The sequence below is a fragment of the Tachysurus vachellii genome, chromosome 1, assembly GCF_030014155.1.
Source record: "Tachysurus vachellii isolate PV-2020 chromosome 1, HZAU_Pvac_v1, whole genome shotgun sequence".
Taxonomy (NCBI): Eukaryota; Metazoa; Chordata; class Actinopteri; order Siluriformes; family Bagridae; genus Tachysurus; species Tachysurus vachellii.
In genome coordinates this window covers 41,298,811-41,321,310 of record NC_083460.1, presented here as the reverse complement: position 1 = coordinate 41,321,310, position 22,500 = coordinate 41,298,811, and the positions used below count along the sequence as shown (strand labels likewise).

General features: G+C 40.7%; 1 protein-coding gene across 2 annotated transcripts in view; it reads right to left on the bottom strand.

The window, feature by feature from the left end:
• The window catches only part of phlpp2 (PH domain and leucine rich repeat protein phosphatase 2), a 49,477-nt gene that overhangs the window by 21,885 nt on the left and 5,092 nt on the right, over positions 1-22,500 (bottom strand). For both annotated transcript variants that reach the window (XM_060871764.1, XM_060871842.1), the window contains exons 3-8: positions 19,048-19,181; positions 12,932-13,122; positions 10,861-10,986; positions 5,657-5,811; positions 3,983-4,129; positions 2,148-2,378 (exon numbers count right to left, since the gene is read on the bottom strand). In XM_060871764.1, coding sequence (XP_060727747.1) covers positions 2,148-2,378; positions 3,983-4,129; positions 5,657-5,811; positions 10,861-10,986; positions 12,932-13,122; positions 19,048-19,181 — 984 coding nt within the window. The remainder of the gene's footprint in view (positions 1-2,147; positions 2,379-3,982; positions 4,130-5,656; positions 5,812-10,860; positions 10,987-12,931; positions 13,123-19,047; positions 19,182-22,500) is intronic.

Sequence of the window (22,500 nt, the reverse complement as noted above, 5' to 3'; positions counted from 1 at the left end):
GATTCAATCGTGTTTCTTCATAAACTTTACCTGACGGCCGTTTTTTAACAAAACATGCCAGAGTCTAGGATAAACCTCGTTCTGATTATGTTTATTAAAATCAGATGGAGGATTTGTGATCTACTCGGACATGTTTAATGAAAAATAAAAAAACCGTCCTGTCATCCGTCTCTTTCTTCTTTCTCTCTCCTCGTGTTCCCACAGCAGCACAAAACCATCTCTTAAGAGTTCTGTTCACAAATCCCTTTAAATTTAAAACCCCACACAGAGAACAAGTCAAACTCAGTATCGTAATTAAAAAGTGAGCGGAAACTACAAAAGCTCGACCTGACCCGAGGATGTCGGGAGCATTAACTTACAGGCCCGCGGTCTGAATGGCTTCTGTAGCATGTCGTCTGTTTGCGGTTTGTCCAGATTTATTACAAACATATTCATGTAAATATTTAGCTGAAGGCAACTCATCAGGCCTGAGAGTAGATGCATAGAGCCATAGCGACGTTAAACAGTAAAAGTCTTTTATCTTATCTTAAGAGCAACCACAGTGTGATCATCACTAACCAGGTTAGAACTCATTTGCATATGGGACGTGATTGGTCAACTTATTTTGTGATATCACAAAACTCCAGTAAACCGTATGTTTCTCTCAACCCCCAAATCATTTCTGTATTGGACAATGTTCGTGTTTATTTGTTTAACCGTAACATTTTAAAGTTTGAGTGAATTTTCAAAACAAAACTAAAACAGAAGACGTTATTTATGCTCGTTTGGGCTCGTTTTCAGGTGGGGCTCAGAAACATAATCACAGTTTTGCTCCGGTAGAAAATTCATTCATTCATTCATCTTCTACCGCTTATCCGAACTACCTCGGGTCACGGGGAGCCTGTGCCTATCTCAGGCGTCATCGGGCATCAAGGCAGGATACACCCTGGACGGAGTGCCAACCCATCACAGGGCACACACACACACACACTCATTCACTCACGCACTCACACACTACGGACAATTTTCCAGAGATGCCAATCAACCTACCATGCATGTCTTTGGACCAGGGGAGGAAACCGGAGTACCCGGAGGAAACCCCCGAGGCACGGGGAGAACATGCAAACTCCACACACACAAGGTGGAGGTGGGAATCGAACCCCCAACCCTGGAGGTGTGAGGCGAACGTGCTAACCACTAAGCCACCGTGGCCCCCGGTAGAAAATCCCTTCCAAAATTTTTTGTTAATTTAATCGGTTATTTGAGATTTATTTGTAAATGGTTTTATATCCCTTTGCCTTCTAGAGCGTGATGCTTTGTAGCTTTAGACACCATATTGAACTTGCTAAATTTGATATTTAAAAATAATCATAATTATAAAACATGACAAAAACCCAAATAATTCAAAGTCTGATTCATTACTTTTATTGTCCTTTTTTTCTTTTTAATTATTTATCACCAATTCACACCCATCTGTTCACATCTGGCGTTTGGCTGCATTTCTCTAAGAAACGAGAGACACCAGAGGAGAAACATCATTAAAGTCCTCCAGGACAATCCATTCCAAAAATGACTAAAAAATCATTCCCCAGCCTTCCACCTTCATTAGCACTTATGAATATACATGAGTATGTAAATGAAGAACACATCAATATCAAGTCCTTCTTCCAACCCTCTGTTATACCTATCAGAGCAATATCGCTCTTGTCGGCTGATTTTGCCACCTGTCGCACAGCTCAGGAGAAAACTGTCTGTACTTGTGACGCTCGATGGAACGAGACCTCGATTCTTGAACGACGACCGATTTTGCAGTTCGATCCTTTATTGTGTAATAAAGAGACTGGACTGTGACAGCGGGCGGAGACTAGCGGGGGTGCCAATACTTTAACTTTATACAAGACGTTACGCCATTTTTTAAAAAAATGAATATGAAACAATTGAGTATATTTCAAAACCATGATCCTAAAGACTCTACAACATAAGAGATGAGAGCAGAACAATTTCTAGCTCCGCCCACATGCCTTTGTTCACCTCTCTTGGTTTTCTGTAGGAAGCCAGAACCAGATTCAGCACCGGTACTCATTTAGTTACTGATCCAATCAGTAGCAGCTCGTGTGTACTTGTTTGTGGTGGCTTAAATAAAGCACCCTGATGCACCCTGGGCTCACCGTAAGTCGATGTTCTTGACGTGACTCATCCTCAGCAGTCTGCTGAGTTCCAAGGCTTCGACTCGGTTCCCGGCCATGAGCAGCCGGTCCACAGCGCTGAGCCTCTCCAACACGGCGGGGATGTGAGGGAACGTGTTGAAGGAGAGCCCAAGACTGCAGAGCTGTGCCAGATCCCCCATCTCATCAGGCAGGGAGCTCAAGTGATTCCCATCCAGAGAGAGAGTCTGCAGGCTGGAAGAGAGATAAAAAACACATGAAAAACGTATTAAATGTAAAAATCTTATACGTCACGTAACACAGTAAAAAAAAAAACAACAACACAAATACTCTACGAATGTCTGGAATTTTACAAGATCTGCCAACCTCTTTACATTTAATGTTTATAAAGGTTTAGATAATATTTATTAAACCCTTTTTTAAATTTATTATTTAAGTCATTTCTTCTCTGGTATTTTTTTTTTTTTTATATCTATTTATTAATTATTGTCTAATTTTTTGTTTTTGATTTGTTACTTTTTAAATCAATTTTTTAAAAATATTTTTTTAATATTAGTTTGTATTTATTTATTTGTTTCACAGTGCAATAAAATATAATATTAATTCATTAAAATCACTTTAAAAATATTATTTTTTGTGTCTCCTGTAACGTCGTGTGTCTGTTCCTGTAGTCCGTTGTATAATACACCAAAATATTATTATATAAATATGATTTTTAAAAAATCACCATTAGATGTGACTTTTGTGTGTGAATGTTTATTTTATTAGATTTATTTTAAATAATATTTTACAAACAGAAATACACCGAAAGCACAACTTAATTATTTTTAAAGCACAATAATAATTTTAATGTTATTTTCCAAATATACATCCAAGAAGGAAAAGATTCAAATGATTTTAAAGAGTATTGTAGTAATTAGAAAAACATCTCAGGGTTAAACCATTATATAAACATGTTCATCTCTGAAACCTAAATTTATTTACTTCTCTCTTAATTTATTTGATGGTTTATAACTCATCATAAAAATGATGAATATGCAAATTAGGAACCCCCACCATGTACTGCCGGTCATCCCTAACAGAATGACCTCAGTAAGCTCTGCTAAGTCTGTTAGCTTGCTAGTACATGATGAAGAATAAGCTCAGATTACTCAGGATTTATCCTCACGGGTTTATTTCGCAGAAGCCTAGTTAAGTTATCTAGTTATTTGTTTCCAGAAGTTTCCAAATGCTGCATCTAATAATTTGAACATGAGGTATGTGAGTTCATTCAGAATCACCAACTGAGTTTAAACTGATTTATAGTTCTCGGTTTTGTCCAAATCTTTTTATATATATATATATATATATATAGCAGTGATATATATATATAATGTATTTTATTGCTACTTTACCGTTATTTTTATTTGCCTATTCATTCCTAATTTGCTTCTATGTTGTTCCTTTGGCTTTGAAAAGCATTTGTAGCTGCTTTTATTTATTATTATTATTATTATTATTATTATTATTATTATTATTATTGTTGTTGTTGTTAGATAAATAGGTTAAAAAATATGATCTTAAAAAAAACATAGCACTCTTGCTCATTTGCATCTAATTATGCTAATGATGATGAATATTCATAATCGCCAGACTATGGATCACAGCATGCAGACATGCTATAAACTTTAAGGTCAGTATCATATTCTCTTTAACAGCCATAATGTGTTTATGATTAGGGGCGTGGCCAGTGATATCACTGCTGCACGTACCCTGTACCTTTATCAGGTGGATTATATTGTTTCTACAATAAAAACCGTTTCGAACTGTGAGACTGTGGGAATGACGAGATTGCAGACCTCTGGAGGTTTCCGATGCGAGTGGGCACGGAGTCGAGTCCGTTACAGGACAGGTTGAGCTCGGAGAGAGTCGGGATTTCACACAAGGCCTCTGGGAACACGCCGAGTCGGTTGTGAGACAGGTTCAGACTTTTCAGCTGAGTGAACCTACAGCACACACACACACACACATACAGAAGATAAGAAGATAAGATGTACAATCATTAACTCACACAGCCACGTATTTAGAGATCTTTTCATTTCAATAAACTGATACCATCTTTTCTGTCAGGGACGTAATAAAAATTAAACACACTGCTTTCGCTTGTTGTCACGACCTACAGAAATGGCTCTCTGCTTACTAAACCACACAGTGAAGGGGCAAATAATCCACGTGTCGTGATATTCTCTTAAAACACATAGGTGCAAATTCACTTCCTGATTTAAAAAAAACAACTATTTATATTTTTATGACAATTAACTTGAGCCTGAGATTTACAAGACCTGGACTTTACGCATAAATATCTGAAAATAAATTGATATTGAACCTTTTAAAATAACTTCAAATGATTGAGAGTGAGGGGGTCACGGTGGCTTAGTGGTTAGCACGTTCACCTCACACCTCCAGGGTTGGGGGTTCGATTCCCACCTCCACCTTGTGTGTGTGGAGTTTGCATGTTCTCCCCGTGCCTCGGGGGTTTCCTCCGGGTACTCCGGTTTCCTCCCCCGGTCCAAAGACATGCATGGTAGGTTGATTGGCATCTCTGGAAAATTGTCCCTAGTGCGTAATTGCATGAGTGAATGAGTGTGTGTGTGTGCCCTGTGATGGGTTGGCACTCCGTCCAGGGTGTATCCTGCCTTGATGCCCGATGACGCCTGAGATGGGCACAGGCTCCCCGTGACCCGAGGTAGTTCGGATAAGCGGTAGAAGATGAATGAATGATTGAGAGTGAAAGATGAAACTGTTCGAGCAAACGTTTGTTTTTGTTTAGCCATTTTGTTCGACTTCAGCAACAAGTTCCAAAGCTACATGCAACATTTTTGCATGTTTTTCACTAAATTATATTAAATTTAATGATTTAATTATTATATAATTAAATGCATAAACAACGAAATGCTCTCGATTGACTCGAAAATGTATTTTTTTCCGAGTTTGTGCAGAAATTGGTACAAAAAAAACAGCAGTTTTCCTGAGGCACTGTGTCGTAATCCCTGTTTAATTAAAGAATAAATGAATAAATAACATTGTTTGCTTTAGGCCACGCCCACTTTAGCGTTGTATCCGAATACAGATATGGATATAGTTTCGCTGTGTTGACTTTCTACTTCACAGTAAATATCCATCGTTTCTTTCATCGTTTCATCGTGGATCAGATTCTAAAGTCCAGACAGTCAGATTTGATTCCTTACATAAATCTTGTGCTGTCAAATTCTGGCCGCTTCCCGTCGTGGCACATAAACACACAATGTTTCCAGCTCAAACAGTAAAACGCCAATACAAGAAGTTGACTATTAACATTAATAGCACCATCTGGTATGGTTTTGTTCTCACTCTGTGTCTGACACGAACGCTGTGCACTGAAGGTCGATGCGTTATGTAACCTGGAATGTTTTTTTTATCTTAATGACGTCGACTCACACGCAGCAGTGAGGTTTAACAGACTGTAACGTGGGACATTTTATTAAAGTCTCTACCTGTTAAAGTTGCAAAGACCTCCAGGACCCTCCAGACTGATGTAGTTGTGGCGCAGGTTGAGGTGTGTGACGTCCTGGCTGTAGAAGAGATATTCAGAAACCTCCTCCAGACTGTAGCAGGACAAATCCACCAAACTGATCGTCTGAGACACCACCTACACACACACACACACACACACACACACACACCACAGAAGATTCTGTACTTAGCCAATAAAACCACAACTGCCTGACGAACCCTTGGAGAGTGAGGAAGCTTAGATGAAATGGGTGCCATTACTTTTGGAGTTTTGTCTGTAGGTAGATGTTTTGAATCTGGGATGCGAAATGTTTTGAAATTGTGTGTTTATGAATGAGTTGGGATGGGTTTTTGGTTTAGAACCATCTTAATTAGATTCAGAGAACCACACTGGATTCTTTTAATGAAACCTTCAAAATGATTCTATAGAAAGAACCGTTTTGGGTTCTGCCTATGAAGAAACATTTAAGGTTCTAAACCGAATAGAACCGTTCCTTTAGGTCATGATACGGATGTCAGTCAAAACCCAGAACTTTCCGAATGTCTCCATTTCTCATAATGCCAACAAAAGTAGGAGAGATTTCTCTGGAGCCAGTGGGCGGAGTCCAGCGATGTGACGGACGTTTAACTTATTTTACGGTACGTTTTTCTTTCACAAGCCAAATTATTACAGCAAATAAAACACAATACATGTTTGTCAGCACAGAGCACCTGGGTGCCAATACATTAGCGGGATCAAAAAGTGGGCTTTGTTTTTATGTTGTTTTTGTTTGGATTTTTTTTTTTAATCGAGAAACACAAAAATAAAAGAAAAAAGTTTCACTTTTCACCAAATTCTGACATTTTACTTATGACAGTTTTCCTCGACTAAAACATCACTTTCATCATTAATTTTGAGCAAACACGTATATATTTCTTTTTATTTTTAATAACTAGTTTGTTTTCAGGATAAAGAATAAAATAAACACGTCCAGAAAATCGTCTCCCTCGTACATAGGACTGAAGAATATGACAATACGATGATAGAAATATCATGACAAATTATTTTATCTAAACTAAATTTATAACTTTATTTTTTTTAAATAATTAAAAACTTAAAGGTGGGGTCTCCGTTGTTTGAGAAATGCTTCAGAAAACTGAGTCGGTCCGAAAACAAAACAAATACAAAACAAACGTGTAGCCAATGAGCAGAAAGGGGCGTGTCTTGTCTATATGGGCGGAGAGAGTGTTCAGTGCGCATGTGTGACATTATCAGAAAGCGGTTTTAACATTGACATGGAGGATAAAAACAAAGAAAGAAAGAGAAGAAAGGCTTACGATAAGGAAAGAAGTAGGACGTGTTAATATAGGATCAGCTTTCCAGCGCTGGAGAGAACTGAAGGAGCAGGAAGTTGGTCACATATTCACAGATTGGAGTTTCCTGAGTCAATAACTCCTGAGCTAAACACTGTTACTACACAAATAACACCTCTTTTCTATCGTAGTAATGTAGAGACGCAGCTACAACCGTGTTTTGTGTAGTAACAGCGTTTAGCTCAGGAGTTATTGACTCGGGAAACTCCAATCTGTGAATATGTGACCAACTTTACTTAAGACGCCGAGGCGCTTTTTTCCTTCTCGATAGGTGAGTAACGTTGGTTTTGTTTTGTTACACAGAACTAATATATGTCTTTGTCCTTTACATGATTATGTTTGTGTGTCATTTTTGCTTGTTTGTTTATCTACAATCGTATTGTTCTTCCCTTCAGCTATGATAAAGACACATTTCTGTCCATTAGTCGCCTGGGTTACGTATGGATGTGTGGGCGGAGCTATCAATACAGGGGTGGGACCCATTTGGGTTAGGGGCGTGTTTGTTTTGGTGATTTTATATGTCAACATTGGCTTTCAAACATCGGAGACCGCACCTTTAAATAAACTTAATGACAGCAGACTTTTTTCTTTTTTTTTTGCACATTTAACAAAAGACATGAAATAAAAGAATAATGAATTTTTAATGCAGCTAATTTAATTTTTTTGATACAGTTCGTGTTTTGTCAGCCACACTTCATGGAAATATATATATATATATATATATATATATATATATATACATATATTAAGAGTGTGAGAGAGATGCCGGTGAGCTCTCGAGACACACCTGTAGTATGTAAGACGGTTAGTGAGAAGCAGACAGCGTGTGAGAAAGACAGTCTGCGTCTGACTCGATTTTCCACAGACTGAAATGCTTCAGCCGTATTATGGCATCTATGGTGACATGACACACCATGATATTTAAGGAAACATGAGAAATAAAGTGTGTATGTGTCCGTGTGTGTGTGTGTGTGTGTGTGTGGCTGTTGGCTTTGTGGTGTTGTTTCATAAAGACACTCTTTGAGAGTGGAGCAAAGAGAAGAGATAAGATCTCCAGACGTCAGCGGCGCGTCAGACTTCTCAGATTTTATTTCCTCTCTCATCATATTAAACAGCTCTCCTCCTCACTCAGGCCCTGTTTGTGCTCAAACGTTCATGAAGATGAAGACACGTCCCTTTACCTTCCCAGAAAAGACATAGTCTGTCCGTGTAGATGACTGAACGTCTTCCTCGCGTCTCACTCCACAGTGGTGTTAATAAGAAGCTCATATAAAAGTAGACACTCAGGACTTTAAGACTTTGTAGAGTTTCATCACTATTTCTGTTTTTTCTCTACAATACTAGAGGTGATATTTTCATAGAAAAGATCCAGATAAACAAAAATGTTTTTTTTCTCCCACACAGATGTTTGTATGTTCAGAATAAATGTTGATATCAAACCCATTTCTGTTCTCTGAGATGCTCCGAGTGTTTGTTCATCTAAAAAGCAGCTCAGATTTCTCTTCATCACTAAAATTCAGTGTAAGATCGTCAACAGAGGGACAAACACACGTCTAAAACGCACCGAAAGAACGACAGAGTCCTGATTTATTTTAGATCAGACTCACAGACACGACATCAGACGACTGTTTATACCGAGAGAAAACGTCCTATAAATCAGTTTCCGTTCCAATCCCAGTGTTTTACATTAACATTGATTTCCAACACACATCAGATATCGCAGTGTGTGTGTGTGTGTGTGTGTGTGTGTGTGTGTGTGTGTGTGTGTGTGTGTAAACAGCTTGGATCATATTTTTTCACAGATCAGAAGAGTATTTCTTTTCATTTTCCTGCAAGTTTGAGGAACATTGTGTCATCGTGATGTTTCCCCATTTGCAGGGCAGAATTTAGGGCACTCACACCTTCTCCACTGTTAGAGCACCTAGAGGGTAATTTTTTTTGCCTCTGCCCCACCTCTAATGTGCTCATATCTATATCTGATATCGGGTCATGTGACTCGCAGCTTAAAGCTCACGTTCGATTTTCCTGTTACAAAATATATAATATTCGCTCGGGCAAAATCTGTCATTTGGCACGTTACAGGATGCACTTTAGGAAAGAAGGTAGTGAGTGGAGTCCAGATGGAATAAATGGCTAGAAATCTAGAAGAAAAGAAGAAGAAGAAGAAGATGATGCAGGGTTACTACAGAAACCAGGCCTGGTCCATGACAGCGAGGAGGAAGTCCTATTGTATCTGATCAAATTTCCTGTCTGTTTATATACAGTATAAGTTTTCGATTCATGGTATCATTAGTCTGTGTCCTAGAGGTACAGCAGTTCTGATGTATTCAGTCACTTTAAAACCCTTCACGTCACTCTGGATAAAGACGTCGACCAAATGCCAGGAATCAAAATCTAAATGTTATTATATAAAGACAGAGTGAGATTTTCATCTTTCATCTCTCTCTCTCTCTCTCTGTCTGTGTCTCTCTCTCTCTCTCTCTCTGTGTGTCTCTCTGTCTGTGTCTCTCTCTCTGTGTCTCTCTCTCTCTCTCTCTGTGTGTGTCTCTGTCTGTGTCTCTCTCTCTGTGTCTCTCTCTCTCTCTCTCTCTCTCTGTGTCTCTCTCTCTGTGTCTCTCTCTCTCTCTCTCTCTCTCTCTCTCTCTCTCTCTCTCTCTCTCTCTCTCTCTCTCTCTCTCTGTGTGTGTCTCTCTCTGTGTCTCTCTCTCTGTCTCTCTCTCTCTCTCTCTCTCTCTGTCTCTCTCTCTGTCTCTCTCTCTCTGTCTCTCTCTCTGTCTCTCTCTCTCTGTCTCTCTCTCTCTCTCTCTCTCTCTCTCTCTCTCTCTCTCTCTCTCTCTCTCTCTCTCTCTCTGTCTCTCTCTCTCTCTCTCTCTGTGTGTGTCTCTCTCTGTGTCTCTCTCTCTGTCTCTCTCTCTCTCTCTCTCTCTCTCTGTCTCTCTCTCTGTCTCTCTCTCTCTGTCTCTCTCTCTCTCTCTCTCTCTCTCTCTCTCTCTCTCTCTCTCTCTCTCTCTCTGTGTGTGTTTCTGTCTGTGTCTCTCTGTGTCTCTCTCTCTCTCTCTCTCTCTCTCTCTCTCTCTGTCTCTCTCTCTCTGTCTCTCTCTCTCTCTCTCTCTCTCTCTCTCTCTCTCTCTCTCTCTCTCTCTCTCTCTCTCTGTCTCTCTCTCTCTCTCTGTCTCTCTCTCTCTCTCTCTCTCTCTGTGTCTCTGTCTGTGTCTCTCTCTGTCTCTCTCTCTCTGTCTCTCTCTAGAGATTAAGATTAAGATTAAGAAGAAAGTGTAAAAGTTAAGATGTTTTATGTTTTACTCTATTATTTATTCAGAAATAGACGATGAATTTGACTTCATATTCAAGATATTATCACTTACTAAGATGAAATATGTAAGAAATATATATTTTTAATATATACATATTAGTTGACTTGCTTTTATTTTTTGGCAAATAAAAAAATAAACTGTGTGTTATGTTTGTATCTGTGTATTTTTATTAGTGTTATGTAATTACATATTTATTGAGTCATGATGGAAATAATTGTATATGAGAATAAGGACACGCCCCCTATATATATATATATATATACATTATAGTTCCTAGTTTGTCCCAAGAAGTGAAGTAGCTGTGTGGAAATTCTCCATGTTTACAACACACACACACACACACACACACACACACACACACACACGCACACACACGCACACACACGCATACACACGCACACATATTCTGTGACAAAAGAGTGAGTAGTAAAAACACTGTAATATCTCAAGTCAGACTTTAATTTCTCTCGAAATCAAAACCCTGACGATTGACCTGATGAAAAAAAAAACATTCTTACTTTCGAGGCCTGCCGATGCCAGCGCTGATACTCAGCCAGCGTGTCGAAGTTCACATAGTAAGTGTGAGCCTGAGGTCCGGCCGAGCTGAACATCAGGCAGTGCTGCCTCCTCTTCACTTCCTCCACCTGGACAGGACAGAGCATGTGAGGTGTGAGAGGATCCCACGTTAGCGTTATGCTAATCGTTTGATCTATGCAGATTCGTGTCACTGATTTGAATGCAGGCGTTCAGACGTAGAAACAAGACTAAACTTAAGGTGAAACGTAACGCTACCAACACCATGCTTAACACTCAGGATCTTCTCTGGATGATCAGCAGTGTTGGGTTTCCACCACACGTCCCGGCTGTCCTGAGGTCGTCCGGTCGTCCTCTCTCCGGCTCCTTCAGAGTTCCCCTCGTCCTCTAGATTGTTTCTACGATTAATCTGTTTCCCTTTAATCTTTACAATATAACCGAATTAACTCTGTTACATTTAGCTATCGTGTTCCACCTTACCACGAGGGGCGCTAAAGTAATAATAAACGGCTTTTTATTCGGGTAAGTGGGCAGAAGGATGTAGTCAAGTTTGAGGAAGTGTCAATCTATGGACCTTTAATGTTTAAATAGACTTTCAGGATCGTAAAAAGGATCTTGTAGTCAAATCCTAAGCGTTTAGCGTGTTAAGTACATGCTTATACCTGGAGGCTCCTCGTGTGAGCTTCCAGGAAGATCACTGTGTTGGATTATATGACTTTTTTTTTTTTTTGGGCTGTTATCGTTGACACCAAAGTTGATCCATATTATGTCAGAAGATGGACATCACTGGCGATCTTCCTTATCTCCTTCAGCTAAGCTTGTTAATATCTATTCCTTTTGGATTGTTGAGCTTAAGCAGTTGATGATTATTTTTAGACGAATGACTCAGACCTGAATCCGGGATTTTAGGTGAATCATGTTGGTTCAGAATTATTTACTGTCACTTCACGGGATATATGAAGTTTGGGACCATTTTTTAATTGATGGATATTCTCTAAAAGGTTATCCTGGATTTCTTTTCAGCTTTTGAAGACCAGCAGGAAGGAATTAGCGTTAAGTCCGTAATGATCTCATGTATGAACACGTCACTCCTATCTTAGCCACTCCGCATTGGCTTCCAGTTAAATTTCACGTTGATTATAAAGTACTATTAATGACCTAGAAAACACTGAATGGTCTCACAATGCTGAGGACAGATCAAACAATACAACCACTAAGAACCCATCACACTGTCTTTGATCTGATGTTACGTCGGTCATCTTTGTGCTCGGGTCTTCAGCAGGAAGGAATCAGTGTTAAGTCTGTAATGAACTCAGTAATGACTCTGACCTGTTAGTTCCTCAGGAGCTCTTGGTCACACAATTCCACTGGATTATAAACTGTCGTAGAAACGACATTATTTCCATTGACATTATTTCCTGTCCAGTGTCACCTAAATGAGGATGAGGTTCACTTCTGAGTCTGGTTCCTCTCAAGGTTTCTTCCTCGTATCATCTCAGAGAGGTTTTTCCTCACCACCGTCACCTCAGGCTTGTCATCGGGGATAAATGTTAGAGATAAATAATAATTTTAAAACTTTAAATTTTATTTTTTATTATTCTGTTTCTATACTTCTGTATAGCAGCGTTGAGACAATGTGAACTGTTAAAATCACAAAACAAATGAATTGAATTGTTTAAATTATGTGACTTTATTGTTGCGAGCTATTTTTGTGTAATTGTATAGTTGTATTTTTGTGTTGTTTTGTTAATTAATAACTTTATTAAGAAGCAGAGAAGTGACTTGCTGCATCAGAGAGCAGGACTGTGATGTAAATATCATATTTTTATTAGTTTTTTTTGGGAAAAACGTCTGACAAATATTCTGACAGCTTCCCGAGTCCTGATTGGTCGTCCGAGCGTTTTGGACTTCGGCGCTAACGGCGACGTGACTGCGTGAGATTGTCCTTTATTTATTTTTGGAAAAGTAGATTGGATTATCAAAAATCGTAATAAATCTGCGGCTCTGTTCTGACACCAGGACCAGGTTTAAAAGGACAGAAGACAGGCGTCTCACCTTCCCCCCGACCAGAGGCAGGATGTGCATCTTCCCCGTCAGACTGTCCTTTACAGACGCCACGATGAGACACGTGCCGCACAGGATCACCTGTCGCTCCGCCCACTTGTGCAGCTGCGTCTTGCCCTTGCGCACGTTGAACACACCTTTCAGGAGGGTCCGGTCCTGCTGGTCTGCGTTTACAGGACGCTCTGCACACACACACAAACACACACATATACACAAACACACACACACACACACATGCATCAATAAAAAGATTATACAAAATAATATCAATAAGGAAAGATAAATATAATGATTAAAGCCCTGCTGAGCAGCAGCTGTCACAGTAACACACACACACACACACACACAAACACACGCACACAAACACAGGTATTAATATCAGTGATGATGGTTTCTACAAAAATGCTATGAGATATCAAATAATAATTTCGTAAGTTTAACATGGAGCCCAACTGTGTGTCAGCTGTCACAATATCACACACACACACACACACACACACACTCCATGTGCTAATTAGGCCCATATGTGTCGTACAGTTCAGGAAAAAAAAATAAAGGAAAAAATGCCAGAAAATGATGTCACATGTACTGGTCAGTTCCCAATCACACACAAACACACACACACACACACACACACACACATACACTACTAGGTCAATGGGTTCAAACAGAAACAAACACAGCTGTGTAATAAAGACTTTGTCTGTTTGTGTCCAATCTCATACTGTTCAACACTTCATATGCACACACACACACAAACACACACACACACAACACACACACACGCACAGAAAGAGAGAGCGGTCAGATCGTCATAAATTCTGCCTAACCACATAACCCTGTTGTTACAGGAAAATAATCAACGACAGGGCTATGTGATGACTCAACATGCCTATAAACACGTCCATTTTATCCGTTTATCGTAACAGCAACAATTAAAAATCTCTCGTAAAAAAAAACAAAAAAACAAAAAAAAAACGTGACGTTCTTGCTTTACCTCTGACTGTTATGACGCTCTGACACTGGAGACTCCTTCCATGAAATGTTAAATAATCGACTAATCACAATCCAGAACTCCACAACTATAGGACAGTCATTATATAAGGAATAATCTTACAAAACTTCTACCTTTCTCACAAAATGTGTGTGTGTGAGAGAGAGAGAGAGAGAGAGAGAGAGAGAGAGAGAGAGAGAGAGAGATGCTCAAATTGGCTGATGCTCAAAGCCCTGAGCTCATCCTCCCCAAATGCAGTCAGTTTGATGGATGTCAGGTTTTGGCCACATTAAATTCACCTCCTTCAGTCTGATTACGGAGTCGCTGCTGGCTGCACTGCAGGATCTCTAAAGGACACGTCAGACTCCGGTGCAGGTCTCAGAGCCACCACGAGTCAAACACTCAAACCGAATCTAAAGGACGTAAGTAACTTTTTCCCCCATAAATATCTTAAACATCAGAGATTGTGTTTTCCCTCCTGAGACCTGCCAAGTAACTCCTCCTCACTTAACCCAAGTTAAACCTCCTCTCTCTTTGCTCTTAGAAACCTGAAGGAGCCACGGAGGAAAGGATCGAAACACGGCTCGATTCCCGGCCGAGCGTCTTTTGTTTAGAAAGCTGATAAGGTGCGAGCGACTGTGGCGAACGCTCTGGATCGATGTTAGAGTCAGATGGACAGATTTTCCCTTTCACCTCCCTGCAGTGCTTTCCATTCACACCTTTCACAAGTTTAGAAAATAAATAAATAAAAAACCGGTGCAATAAAATGGCGGTTAATCTCCGGTTCCTTTATTAGAGAGAAACGCCTACGACGGCCAGAGATCAAAGAAGAAAAGAGAGAAAAGATTTAACCTTTGATGTTTGTCCGTTCATTCGTCCGGTTTCATTTCTAAGCACTTTCAGACGTTTATATAATCGTTTTTCAAATCTGGCCTCTGCGGCCACGTTTACGTTCAGAAACATCCAGATACGGCGCTAACATGTGACTTACACTCGTTTATTTAAATATATCATGATTTTTAACAGGGGGGCACGGTGGCTTAGTGGTTACCACGTTCACACCTCACACCTCCAGGGTTGGGGGTCGACTCCCACCTCCACCTTGTGATAGGCACAGGCTCCCCGTGACCCGAGGTAGTTCAGATAAGCGGTAGAAAATGAGTGAGTGAGAGTGATTTTTAACATTTTGACCACTTTTTCCACTTCAGCTCAGAGTACAAACTTTTGTTTTAAACCCTTTCACTATAGAAGCTTAACAAGAGCGCAGGATTTTAACTCTGCTTGTAGCCCAGCGTTTAAATGGCTTTCACTAAATTCCAGGGGGTTCGTTACAACGACGTAAAGTGGGCGTGTTTACGGAGGTCTTGGAAAAACGCCCTCTTTTCAAAAAAAAAAAAAATGTCATACAGGTGGATTTATTTTAGAAAACAAATTCATTCATTCATTCATTCATCTTCTACCGCTTATCCGAACTACCTCGGGTCACGGGGAGCCTGTGCCTATCTCAGGCGTCATCGGGCATCAAGGCAGGATACACCCTGGACGGAGTGCCAACCCATCGCAGGGCACACACACTCTCATTCACTCACGCAATCACACACTACGGACAATTTTTCCAGTGATGCCAATCAACCTACCATGCATGTCTTTGGACCGGGGGAGGAAACCGGAGTACCCGGAGGAAACCCCCGAGGCACGGGGAGAACATGCAAACTCCACACACACAAGGTGGAGGCGGGAATCGAACCCCGACCCTGGAGGTGTGAGGTGAACGTGCTAACCACTAAGCCACCATGCCCCCCTAAGAAAACAAATAAACAACCAAAAACTACGGTTATGGTTAGGGTCAGGGTTAGGGTTAGATGATCAAATAGGCCACGCCTACCCGGTGACGCAATATCTGTTACGCTGTTCTGAAATCCCTGGAAATAAGTGCATCCCGCGTTTAAACACAAGAAAGCAAACATGGCTGCCAGAACATGATCCATCACAATTACAGACGTTAAAATAAAGTCATAGTGTTGCTCAGTTACTAAAAGAAGACTATTAAAGACATTTGACCTTGCTGTGACCTTTGACTTTGGATCAATTATGAAATCTAATCAGTTCGCCTGCTGGATATTTTGATGATTTAATGTAATTCTTACACACATAAAAGCAATCGGTCGTTCCTGAGATATCACACCAGGAGGTGAAGGTGATACACAGAGTTCATCACCGGTTCAGCCATCAGGGCCGTGTTTATATGGAAACTGACTCTGACAGAGTTATTTACACCCAACACAAATCATCTGAGTGACTCGTTAAAGATAAAACAACTCGAAAGAATGAACGATTTTTAAGGGTTTTTTTTTTGTTGTTGTTGTTTTGATTTATTAGAAATCGTTCAGATAATTTTTCTGGGACTTCGTTCTCCCTGTTGCGTGATGATGAGGATGAAGATGAAGATGAAGATGAGGATGATGAGGATGTCTCTGTAGCTGATCCAATCACAGTAATCGTGATGTCCCTCAATAATTTTGCCTCCATAACGGAAAAAAAGATCTCAGCCCAGATGTGGACGTTGAGTAATGATGTGGATCGAATAAAGGAGATCAGAAAACTGCACTAGATAAACATGATGCTTTTTAGTCTCTTCTTCTCTGATGATGATGATGATGATGATGATGATGATGATGATAAAAAACACTCACACAGCAATCAGCTTCACACAAACAGAGACCATCTCCCATCTCTCAGGCATCATTGTGTGTCCAACAGTAACACCTTTAAGCCCTTGACCCAAAACCTCCCACCCACACCCCGCAAACATACATACACACACACACACACACACACACTCTCTCTCTCTATCACTCTCTCACACACACACTTTAACACACCCTGTATTTCGTTTTCATTTTCTCTCGACATTCTGTTAGATCAATATCTCATTAAATGGCCAAAGCCAGGCCTAAAGATGATTTATCTCCACCTTTGTCAGAGCTCTGGAGGAACACCAGCAAGAACTCGAGTCTCACATCCCCCAGAAGCGACAGCTGACCCTCTGCACATCCCACACACACACAATGCTCCAGTGTATTAATGTTTTCTACCTCTAATGCTCAAACCATTATCATAAATCTACCCAGTCATGACATCTTTATAGAGTCCACACTGAATCCTCCGTTCTGATTGGTCACAACGTGCTGATTCATTTCCTATAACAGCAACTCTGACAGTAAATAACAGGTTCTGATCGGTTAATCTCCAGGATGTCAGGAGAAGTTCATATAACAGGAATGGAAGGAGTCTCCAGTGTTAGCACTGTGTAACACTCAGAGGTATCACAAGATAAGGTTTTGTTGTTGTCTTGTTAACTAAATAATAATCCACACCCCTAGTTCATGGTGATGTCTCATAGGTTAGCGAGGTGCCATTACTTTTGAATCTGGTTATGTTATGTTATTTTATTAGTATTAGTGTTATTAGTATACTGGTCAGTAATAGCAGCTGCATGACAGAACATCAGGTCCTATTTTTTCTCAAACAAAAGCCTCTCAACTGCTTTAAGAGGATCATTAGAACTGCTTAGTGCCACATGCTGCTCAAGTGTGTGTGTGTGCACGCGTGTGGGTGTGTGTGCGTGTGTGTGAGCGCATGTTGTCGGCCTCAAAAATAAAGACCATGCGCATTGTCTTTCCAACGTCAGTTCAGAAGGGGCGGGGTTACATGGACACAAGAATGCCCGCCTCCATCACAGCCCCGCCCATTTACCTAGACGATGCACATGAAGACACAATGACGTCTAGTTCGATGTAGACATGATTAAATATAAACGGTGGGTCTCATGTATCACCTCGGATACAAAGGAATCGATTCCTGAATATTTCATATGAGCATTTACACAAAAAAACGTTTGTATCCTACATTTTGCGACATTTGTGTAAAATTTGCATATTAAGAGACTCGCTAATGTAGAACTGTCAAAATGAGTGACTGTAATTTTCAAGTCATTTCATATTGACTTGAAAGAAAGCAAATAAACCTACCCATTCAATCAAAACAAAAGTAATGGCACCCTATAAAAGGAGGAGGTGCCGAGCTGCACAATTGACGTAACGCTTAACCGCCGTTTTTAGCTGTGCAGCTGAAAGGGAATTCCCAGGTTCCAGCCTGAGCCTTGAGGTTCTAGTGGAGCCTGCTGGGAATTTCCACACATTTGTGTGCTAAACTGGTGAGATTCACACTCCGGCAGTGTGTCCTGCGTCCTCTCCCGTCTCAGCAGCGAGCTGTGAGTCACGCTGCTGATGTGTGCGCTCATCATCGGGTACTGATGAGGACTGATAAATGATAAACAAATGATGTGAGAAAATACAAACACAGGATACAGACCAGGAGCTTCGGCTCTAAAACATTTACATGGTTGATTCAGATGATCCGTGAGGAATTCCAAACATTTTACTAATAAGGAACGACCCAAATCCATTGGATTCAGATAAATGCTGAGATAATAAGAATAAGATGCCCCAAGCCTACCATATTACATACATGCAGGTGAACCTGGATGCCACAGAGGCGCTATTGAGTTACTGCGAGTTTTCTCTGAGTAACATTCCATTTACATTCCATTTACAGCATTTAGCAGATGCCCTTATCCAGAGCGACTTACTTTTTTTTTTTATCAAATTTTTTTTTTCATACAACTGAGCAATTGAGGGTTAAGGGCCTTGCTCAGGGGCCCAGCAGTGGCAGCTTGGTGGACGTAGGAATCAAACTCACAACCTTCCGATTGGTAGCCCAACACCTTAACCACTAGGCTACCACATCCCTCATTTATACGGAAGGAGTCTCCAATGTCAACGTTTACACTTTTGCGGTGAGGCTGGTGAAAGAACCAGAGAATATTTCTAGCTGTTCTAATTTGCATATTCATGCATATTCATAAACTTGCAGCATTTTATATAAGGATGAACCTACAAAGATGCTCCTGCATTACTGAGTTGCCAGTTTTGTCTTGTTGTCTTCAAGTAAGAAATAAGAGTCTGGTGAAGGAACGAGTAAATGTTTATAGCTGCTATAATGTTAGTGAAAAAAGAAAACGGTACCGTGTGTCACTTTTCTGTGCACTCACCGGAGTAGAAGCGGATCATGCAGCTGAGGTCGGAGTTCGCCGCTTCCTGCTGGACACGGACAGGATCGTCGTAGCCCATAGTGGTCAGATAATCGTACACCATCTGAAGAGGACGCTCAGAAGGGTCCAGCCTCCTGGAAAGAGTTCGATCAAAAATGTAAATAATAATTTAAAATAATTTCCTCCTCTGTGTGTGGTAGCTAACAAGTTAGCTCACTTCCAGTTTCAAGCTAAACCTTCACCATCGAACTTAATGGACAGTGCTTACTGAGTTGGAACAAGTGTGTCTAGGGCAGATGTTAAAGTGTGTCTAGGGCAGATGTTAAAGTGTGTCTAGAGAAGATGTTACAGTGTGTCTAGGGCAGATGTTAAAGTGTGACTAGGGCAGATGTTAAAGTGTGACTAGGGCAGATGTTAAAGTGTGTCCATGGCAGGTGTTAAAGTGTGTCTAGGGCAGATGTTAAAGTGTGTCCATGGCAGGTGTTAAAGTGTGTCTAGGGCAGATGTTAAAGTGTGTCCATGGCAGATGTTACAGTGTGTCTAGAGAAGATGTTACAGTGTGTCTAGGGCAGATGTTAAAGTGTGTCTAGGGCAGATGTTACAGTGTGTCTAGGGCAGATGTTAAAGTGTGTCCATGGCAGATGTTACAGTGTGTCTAGGGCAGATGTTAAAGTGTGTCTAGGGCAGATGTTAAAGTGTGTCCATGGCAGATGTTACAGTGTGTCTAGGGCAGATGTTACAGTGTGTCTAGGGAAGATGTTAAAGTGTGTCTAGGGCAGATGTTACAGTGTGTCTAGGGCAGATGTTAAAGTGTGTCCATGGCAGATGTTACAGTGTGTCCATGGCAGGTGTTAAAGTGTGACTAGGGCAGATGTTACAGTGTGTCTAGGGCAGATGTTAAAGTGTGTCCATGGCAGATGTTACAGTGAGTCTAGGGCAGGTGTTAAAGTGTGTCCATGGCAGGTGTTAAAGTATGACTAGGGCAGGTGTTAAAGTGTGACTAGGGCAGATGTTAAAGTGTGTCTAGGGCAGGTGTTAAAGTGTGTCCATGGCAGATGTTAAAGTGTGTCTAGGGCAGGTGTTAAAGTGTGTCTAGGGTAGGTGTTAAAGTGTGTCTAGGGTAGGTGTTACAGTGTGTCTAGGGCAGGTGTTAAAGTGTGTCTAGGGCAGATGTTAAAGTGAGTCTAGGGCAGATGTTAAAGTGTGTCTAGGGCAGATGTTAAAGTGTGTCTAGGGCAGGTGTTAAAGTGTGTCTAGGGCAGATGTTAAAGTGTGTCTAGGGAAGATGTTACAGTGTGTCTAGGGCAGGTGTTAAAGTGTGTCTAGGGTAGGTGTTACAGTGTGTCTAGGGCAGGTGTTAAAGTGTGTCTAGGGAAGATGTTACAGTGTGTCTAGGGCAGGTGTTAAAGTGTGTCTAGGGTAGGTGTTACAGTGTGTCTAGGGCAGGTGTTAAAGTGTGTCTAGGGCAGGTGTTAAAGTGTGTCTAGGGCAGATGTTAAAGTGAGTCTAGGGCAAATGTTAAAGTGTGTCTAGGGCAGATGTTAAAGTGTGTCTAGGGCAGGTGTTAAAGTGTGTCTAGGGCAGATGTTAAAGTGTGTCTAGGGCAGGTGTTAAAGTGTGTCTAGGGCAGATGTTAAAGTGTGTCTAGGGCAGATGTTAAAGTGTGTCTAGGGAAGATGTTACAGTGTGTCTAGGGCAGGTGTTAAAGTGTGTCTAGGGCAGGTGTTAAAGTGTGTCTAGGGCAGATGTTACAGTGTGACTAGGGCAGGTGTTAAAGTGTGTCTAGGGAAGATGTTACAGTGTGACTAGGGCAGGTGTTACAGTGTGTCTAGGGCAGGTGTTAAAGTGTGTCTAGGGCAGATGTTACAGTGTGACTAGGGCAGGTGTTAAAGTGTGTCCAGGGCAGGTGTTAAAGTGTGACTAGGGCAGGTGTTATAGTGTGACTAGGGCAGGTGTTACAGTGTGACTAGGGCAGGTGTTACAGTGTGACTAGGGCAGGTGTTACAGTGTGACTAGGGCAGGTGTTACAGTGTGACTAGGGCAGGAGTTAAAGTGTGTCTAGGGCAAGTTTTACAGTGTGTCTAGGGCAGGTGTTAAAGCGTGTCTAGGGCAGGTGTTAAAGTGTGTCTAGGGCAGGTTTTACAGTGTGTCTAGGGCAGGTTTTACAGTGTGTCCATGGCAGGTGTTTTAAATGTTTATTGAACATCGAGTTACATACTGAACATTTCCTGAACACTTGCCCTTAGACTTCCATGATAAGTCACGTTTGTTGTAAAGATATTTTCTGCTCTTTTCTCTATGGAAGAAATTCCGTAGCCACTCTGTTGTAATCACACGTCCTACACTAAACAGAGATTAGGTTGTAAAACTAAACTGCAGAATCCTTTTAAATCATCCTCATGTGCACAGCCATGACACGTTTATTGTAATGCTGCATGAACCCCAGTGAGGTTTCTTTGACTCAACCCTGAAACCTTCTGGACATTTGTTGAGTCATTCTGAAGTCTGAGGATAATGCAGGATCATGTCCTTCTCTGAGATTCTCCAGACCCCTATTTGTGTACTCTAAAGCTCAAGACATGATTAATGTCTCCTGTATTTATGCTGAATCAGGTTTTATAGATAAGTCATTATTTAAAACAAAAAGAAATTTAGGGCCGGAGCTACGATCAAGCTGAAAATGTGATGTCACTAATTAAGTGCCAAAGATTTGGACCAAACACGTCCAACATGCAAACTGAAAGAAGATGACAATAGAATGTAGTACCTTTAATCCTTTATCTATACAACCATTGACTTTAGGTAGATAGCCAGCTAGCTAACTTACAGTAGCTGATGTTTAATTTGCTAACATGTGAACATATTATGATTTAGCTGCTGTTAAATATACACAAAGATGAAAGAATAACAATGTAAATCAACCTGACTTAACCTAATGTTAGTGATATTAGAATATTCTGAATTTTCCTAATTTGCATATCCGTGCATATTCATAAACCTGTGGCATATTAAAATGGGGATGAATGTATAGAGATGCTCCTGGGATACTATCTTATGAAGCTTGTATTTTTGTTTTAGATTAGTCATGTGGAAACACACACACACACACACACACACACACACACACAAACCCCACCCTTGGGCAACTTCTTGAAAATTACAGTATATGTATTCCATAAACAAATGGAGGGAAGTTTTGGGTGTGTCTGTGTTTGTGTCTGTCTGTCTGTCTGTCTGTCTGTCTGTTTGTCTGTCTGTCTGTCTGTCTGTCTGTCACTGCTTTGAACACAACACTTCTGTTTCTTACACACACTCAGAACCTTTTAAGACATTTGTGTGTCACTCACCCAAGCTGTGAGTTAAAAAAAGTTGAAAAAAAAAAAAAAAAAAGACACAGTAATGACTCACATTAAACCAGCGCTATGGTCTGGGGGCGTGAGTGACAAAAAGTGA